Source organism: Mya arenaria, chromosome 14 (assembly GCF_026914265.1).
Source record: "Mya arenaria isolate MELC-2E11 chromosome 14, ASM2691426v1".
Taxonomy (NCBI): Eukaryota; Metazoa; Mollusca; class Bivalvia; order Myida; family Myidae; genus Mya; species Mya arenaria.
This window is the reverse complement of record NC_069135.1, coordinates 20,523,480-20,531,171: the sequence shown is the minus strand read 5'-3', so window position 1 is coordinate 20,531,171 and position 7,692 is coordinate 20,523,480. Positions and strand designations below refer to the sequence as shown.

At 35.2% G+C, this 7,692-nt stretch overlaps 1 protein-coding gene across 1 annotated transcript; it reads left to right on the top strand.

The window, feature by feature from the left end:
- The first annotated feature begins 3,375 nt into the window (after window positions 1-3,375).
- LOC128216819 (uncharacterized) lies at window positions 3,376-6,497 on the top strand. Its single transcript, XM_052923499.1, has 2 exons — window positions 3,376-3,826; window positions 5,957-6,497. Exons 1-2 carry the CDS (start codon window positions 3,486-3,488, stop codon window positions 6,237-6,239), a joined length of 624 nt encoding a protein of 207 aa, XP_052779459.1. The 5' UTR covers window positions 3,376-3,485; the 3' UTR covers window positions 6,240-6,497.
- The last annotated feature ends 1,195 nt before the right edge of the window (window positions 6,498-7,692 follow it).

Genomic DNA, 7,692 nt, shown 5'->3' with positions numbered 1-7,692 from the left:
GAAGTCGTTTGAGGCAGAGGTTTCGAACGAGGAACTAGCTTTTGGTTGAAATTGAAAGACCGTTCATGATATCCACATGACTCTTGGTAAACATGTTTTAAATGGCATAAATAACCCAATGACCCCAAAAAGCTGCGCAAAGCCGATCATTTTTACTAAACAATTTTTCCAGCTTTTAAACCTCTCCAACTATCGTTGTTAACAGAGTCTGATGTTCATGTTTTATTGTGTGTTTTATTTCTCTCTTTTTTTGGGGGGGGGGGGGGGGGGGGGGGGTAGCAGTAAAATCATGCCTCTCCTCCGATCGATGAATTACACTGAAATATATTTATAACAGACTGGAAAATTGAAACTCGGGTCGTTCGAAACATCGGTTCCCTCGAGATTTCAGCTCGGACCCCGGCGTCCTCGAGCGATCGCAGTTTCTCTATATTTCTTATAATGCTGATGCTGGACTGGAAACATTTTGGGGGTAGGGGCACTGCTTAGGCCAACGGACGACACCGATCACATTGGATGTTGGTGTTGCCGACCAGCGATTGTATCGCATAGACCGGATGGACAAATATCATATGTAAGTCGTGGTCATTTGTAAATATTTTGTAGTTACTTAAGTATACACTTTTAGGTATGACATAAGTGTACAGTTTGAGTTAAGATAGTTTACATCTCCCTAAATGGTACTTGATATTTCAGTCACGTCAATACAACTAACGTTTTAATTGATCATCCATTTAAACAATTTTTCAATGTGAATACTGAACGTTGCCTATTGACTAAGGTCCATTTTTTAAATGCATTTCACTTTTATGAGGCTATTTCATTTGTTAAAATGTGACTGGAATGTTCTGTATCATTTCAGAGAAGATGATCCTATCCCGGTTTGGAAGAGGTTTCAACCATAGCTACAGTTTACTTTAAAAAAAAAACCTAAATATTCTGTACATAAACGACGTATACTCGCATTTGAACTGTTTGTTTATTTATGAATAAATATATCAATCAACGTTCATCATTATACATAATGTACCAAGGTCTTGCTGAAAAATAAAGCTATCACAGTTTTCAATAAAAAAATATCCTTTTTTAATGAGTTTGTTTGTTGAAAGCAAAGATAATTTGTACTTGACATAATTTTAAAAGAACTTCTTGAACAATACATGGGGTGAGTGCTTGTCAGTTTGCCTTAAGCTTAGATAGCTATTCACCATTTCTCCTCAATATGCAAATGAATGGAAATGGAATTGTATACGCCTGTAGATTTTTCCTCCAGTAGATCAGTAACACAAACACCAATCTTTGACATGCCACATGTTGACAAGTCAAGTAACTGCTGCTATCATTCAGTTGTTTACAATAAGAGGAAAGTGAGGTAGCATCCCATTTCCTTGAAAAATTAATGACTTATGCTGCATATGACAAAGTGAATATATTTATTTGCATGTATCATTCAAGGTGAGGAATCACGTTGACTTCAACGGGGTTATCACATTTCAAAATTTAAACTTTTAATAATGCGGCGTGAAATTTTGGCCAAGGATTGCATCGTTAAAATACAACCAAATCGAAAATAATTCACTCGTATAGAAGCAAAAAATAGCACAGTCTTTCATAGGCAAAGCAATATTTTCATATTTTTCTGTCAAAAACGTTTTTCAAAAATTAACGTAACTTACTTGTTTGTTTACATCGGTTTTGACCCGTGACAACCATGTGAGAACCCCGTTGAAGTCACGTGATTCCTTACCCTGTGATTATGAAAATAGGCCTATGTATTGTAACGATTATCATTTGAATATTGATCCACTGTACGTATCGTTATTTGTTTGTAGACAAATGTTTACGGAAACCGGAGATCAGCTCCGTCGACTCCGGATGGCGTTTGGATGCCACATGCTAAACCTGTGCGCAGCAACAACAACAGTACCAAATAGCATGAATATTTAAAAATGCTTGAGTTATAATATTTTATGCTTCTTGTGTTTGGTACATGGTTGTATTGAGAACTTACTTGTTGATTGCTAATAATTATAAAGTCTTTATAATTTAACGTAAAAAACAGGCACTGAGAATCATGGTATGGGACTATTGTGCTTAAGTGCTTGATTTACAACCAACATTTTTCATTTACTTGTTTTATGAATGCATGAAAATGAATGCGTCAAATTTTGGTTTGGTTTTGAATTGTTTGATTTTGAAAATGAAGATTAAGAGTTTCTAAGTAGTTTTGTTATTGGACAAATTGAAATTTATTTGAGATTTATTCATCTGAATAAAGATAAAACTCACCTGTGTATCTAACTATATTATTATAATTATTTATTATTTATTTATTATTATTATTATTATTATTATTATTATTATTATTATTATTATTATTATTATTGAAATGTTTTTGTTATATTTCCCTTTGATCAAAGTACCTTTGGATGTATTATTTTATGAATCAAACCAACAAATAGGGCAGTTCCACTTACTTCAACTGAAATCGGACGTGAACGAACTTCATTTGTGATAAAACTTGTTTGTGGTATACTTTTAGGTAGAGACCTTGTATATAACACTGCCAACGCATCCTCGCAACCGATTAATTTTATTCAGGAACAACCTTTTCATTTTAAAATATCCAAAAAAAAAAACATAAATCGATATACTGCGGACAAAGTCCTTGGCGGAATTTCACGACCATCGCTTACATTACTTAGATTTGAAAACGTTTCAAAGATTGGCACTTCAGAATCACACAATGCAACATTTAGTGATGCCGTTACAAATAAACCATACTGACATCTTTTTTTACTATTTTCGGTAACAAGGGCGAACAACCCATAACTCCATGACTAACGCACTTTGAAGCATTTTCCCCTTGCGTTTAAACATGAATTATTTTCTTAAAACCGGTGGCAAATAGAACACTGTCATTGCATCCTAGCGCCCGGAAACACGCACTACAAAGTGTAATGATAACATCATAACAGTATTATTCAACTGTACCGGAAGTTATTTTTTATTGTTTCCATTATTAAAGTAAAACAACCGACCATATAAAAGTTTAAACGAATACATTTAAACTTAAAACCTATGGATATTAGTCATCACGTGTTTGCAAGATGTTTTCCCATGCCTTGCTTCTGAACAAGACAAATGTATTGACGATTGAAGTTAACTTTTTTATATCTTGGACTGAAATTAAATAACTTTCTTACTCGTGAAAGTATTATTAAACTTAATATCAATTCAGGTGGTATGATATTGACAATTGAAGATGAAATGCGATGTCTTTAAGATAACAAGCTAAATCAATAATCCATTCACACGAATAATTTAAGGAGTAGTTGTGCAACTTGAAAACAAACTCAGGTATCTATTGACAGAGTTGACATTGGTTACGTATGAAATAAATATAGCTCTCTGTTGACAAAGTTTCATCAACTGTGTTCTTGTTCAGATGCTTTAAACGTGTCAACGTCTGTAAAGAAATAAAAATGGAAATAGTGTGTGACACTTCTTCGAAAACAACTTCTGATTCGGAATACGACTATACATGTTCCCCTTGTAATGACGAAGAACTTAACAAAGAGGCTCAGTATTTTTGCGGAGAATGTGCCCAGTTTTACTGCAACGAATGTGAACAATGGCACAAGAAGATACGCAAAAGACACGTCGTTTTGGGACGCGAAGACAGTAGGCAATGGTTGCAGGCGCCTATTCAAAGTGTAGTTGAAGATTTAGAACGATGCAAAAAGCACCCCAACAAGGCACTAGAGTTGTATTGTGGCGGCCATGATCAACTTTGCTGTCATCTATGTGTTGCTAATAACCACAGGTAATTCGATTTAAGTTCTGATTTATCTATTGAGGTACTAGTGGTAATAGGTATACGGCAGAATCAAGAAATATTGTTTCTCTAATGAATATAACAACTTTTCCGACCAACAAGTGTGTGCAGTTTGGATGTCTTGTGACCCCACATTGTTTTCGAATCAGTTGAAAGGATTTTGTGTGCATTTTTAATATGCCGTTAGAGATTTCAAGATTTGTCATAAACGTCTGATTTCAGTTTAAATAAAGTGTGATTAAACGAACTGCATGCATTATTTTGTATGATGTGTTTTCGGTAATTTATTTTACATATTAGCAATCAGTAAGCAAATACCTTGCCATTGGTACCAATGGTCACCGAGCATGAAAAATGAACAATAAGTTAATGGAGTTCACAAAGAACAAGCTTTTCTTTCATGCTTTCTGATGAAATATGGAGTTTTATCAGTGAAATAACAACAGTGAAAATATCAACTTGAAATTTTCACTGCAATATAAGGAGTGAAAATATCAACTTTCAGAACTACGTTTATAACCATTATAAAAGATAATATGGAGTTATCTAACCTCATTATGTGATGGGTCTGAACAACTGTGTGAAGTATTTAGTCAATTGAATGAATGGTATTGGAGTTTTAAGTGAAAATCCCAATATGCCCTAAAACTTTAACCTGCCCTAAAACTTTAACCTAAGTCAATCAGGGGCCATAACTTGTATTAAGGATAATATGGGGTTATGTAACCTCATTGTGTGATGGTCCTGAAAAACTGTGTGAAGTATTAAGTCAACTGAACAAAGGGTATAGAAGTTATTAATAAATATCCCAACCTGCCCTAAAACTTTAACCGAAGTTCCATAGTCAATCATGGGCCATAATTTGTGTAAAGAATAATATGGAGTTATCTAACCTCATCATGTGATGGCCCTGAACAACTGTGTGAAGTATTAAGTCAATTGAATGAAGGGTATTGGACTTATAAGTGAAAATCCCAACATGCCCTAAAACTTTAACTGGACGCCGACGCCGACGCAGACGCCGGGGCGAGTATTATAGCCCTCCTTATTCTTCGGACAGTCGAGCTAAAAATGGTTATCCCGTTTTTCAAACGTTTTCTTGATTTTGAAGCTGAATGTTCAAACATTTGCTTTCACACCAAACAAATTACAGACGAAAACTGTTTGAACATAAATAGAATGTTATATCATCGTTCAAATGTATTTTGAACTGTTTGTCGTTGTAATACGTAATACGAACTTCCCGGAAAATTTACAGAACAATTTACAGGTATTTTTTTACCCCACCCATGCCTCAAAATTTGTAAACAAACTAGTGGGTCCTCATTATCACCTGGAAATCGACCTGTCTTCAAACAAAACAGACTGGTCTCTGACAGTAAGCTGACTGAATATACATGTATCATGAAACACACTTTAAAACTAAGAAATATGTTTTATATCCAATGATTATCCGTAATTGTTTTGCTAACACATTCGACCTTTCAAATTTTAATTCAATAAATGGCGGCTTAGTAATTTGGTTATGTATTCGTGCCTCGCTTAAAATAAATGTGATGCACTAATAAGACTTCATTAATTACTGTTCATAAAATCCTCGCACTAAAAACAACGAGCGAATAATTAGCTATAAAAAAGAATAACAGAGAACTTTTTCTCAACAAACCGCAAATTTAAAATTGACAGCTACGTCATTTGCTATTAATATAAATAGAATTTACGTGAGGGGCGCCCCAAGGGTTACGGCGTAAAAAATACCCTCTTCAAAAAAGGGGGTAATTTAGAAAATAAATTAAAATACTATGAAACTCGGAAAATAAGCATGAAAGAAACAGAATATTTCTTTATTTCAGTGTAAGAACGTGTTTAATTTTACTCGTGATCATAGAAAAACTATATTTTCACCTGTGGCTTTGCCACTCGTGAAAATATGTTTTTCTATGACACTCGTGAAATATAATACGTTCTTACACTGAAATAAAGAAATATCCTATATATCTTTGGGCTGGGTTCCTAATTCACGAACTAAATTGAGTATGCACTAAGGATCAAAGTTATAAAAATACTTTTAAGGGATACCTTAAATCTATTTTTACGGATTCGATCATTTTTTTTCAGCAACTGTTCGGTCGTCAAGCATATTCCAGTCTTAGCTAGAGGATTCCGCGAAACTGAGACGTTTAAAAAACTGCCATACGAGGTTAAAAACTACGGAACCAGCTCCTGGAGTTTAGAGAGTCACGAGAGAAGAGTAAAGAGAAGCTTGAAAAGTCTCGGGATAAAGTGCTGGACGATAGCAAGGTTCTACGTAAAAAAAATAATGAAATTCTGGATAAATCGAAGAAAGAACAATAAAAGAAATGAACAGAATCATGGCGCCGTTAACTACAAATCTGACTAAAGATGTTCACAAGTGTTACGATATGCGTGATCGTCTGAAATAATTAATAGATGAGATAAAAACAAAGACCATTAAAAGTGAATCTCTTTCATACGTTGGATTCACAAAATGTAAGGGCTTAATGTCCGAGGCGAAAACCGTATGCAAGAAAATGATAACAACCAAGGACTATGAATTAGTCTTTCAAACAGGGTCAAACGTAGAAACTACCGTTTCCTCAATTGACACTTTTGGGGATATATTTGATGCAAATCATGTGTTTACTGTACAATCTAAAGACTCCACTAAAATCGACGAATCTAACAACAAGTACAAAATAACTGGTGTGTTTGAAGAGCCTAACGGGATGATTTTCCTGAGTATTAGAGAGCCAACGTGCGAAGTGGTGATGCTAGACCAAAACTTCAAAGTTAGGACACGCCTCGACGTTCCTGAATATCCTGAAGACATTTGCTACATTGGAGGAAATGACTTGGCAATTGCTACAAGCAGGGGGAGATTCAGATCTCAACCGGGTGTAAATTTAATCCAATTAACTAAAGGAAAACTCCAAAAGACTACACAAATAAACTTCGATCACTCATGCCTCAGTGTCGCTTACTATGACAGCCAGATTTACGTCACCTCTGAAGCTGCTCTCTATCAGTACACAAAGTCTGGCCAATTGGTCAAACAGTTGTACGAAGACAAGACAGTGAATGCATATTGTTATAGCAACAGAGTTTTTAAATGCGCTGTAAACCATGACGGAAGTCAAATCTACGTCCTAAGTAAAACGGATAGCAAGGTCCTTATACTTGACCTAGAAGGCAATATCTTATCAGTGTTTAAAGATGCAGAGATAAGGGAACCATGTGGAATTTGTGTTTCATCAATTGGATATGTGTTTGTCGCCTGCTCAAAGTCCGTGTGGCAAATTGATCGGAATTGGCAAAAGAAACTGGCCAAGATGTTCGAGACTTCGTGGTACAATACGCTGGTGTCACCTCTGTGCCATATAAAGAACACAAACAGTCTGATCATTTGTCAAAACGGATATAACGAACATGGAATACACGTACTGAAACTGAAATAAACAATTATATCGTTACAGCCTATAAAAAGAAACTGACCAAGATTGTTGAGATTCTGTCAAACGTTATGCCATGAACAGTCTGATCATACTCGAAAATATTTTATCATCAGCGTTGACAGATGCAGAGATACGCGAACCACGGGCCATTTGTGTGTCATCTTTTGGATATGTTTGTGTCAAATTTCGCGTGGCAAATTGACAGGAATGGTCAACAGAAACTGATCATAATGGAAAAGTTTTCGCCCTTAAACAAAGTGACGTCGCTGTACCACAATGCGACCACAAACAGTCTGATTATGGGTCAATACGATCACTTCGATAAGGAATTAACGATACTCAAACTAAATTAAACATAACCATTGTTATACACAATATGTT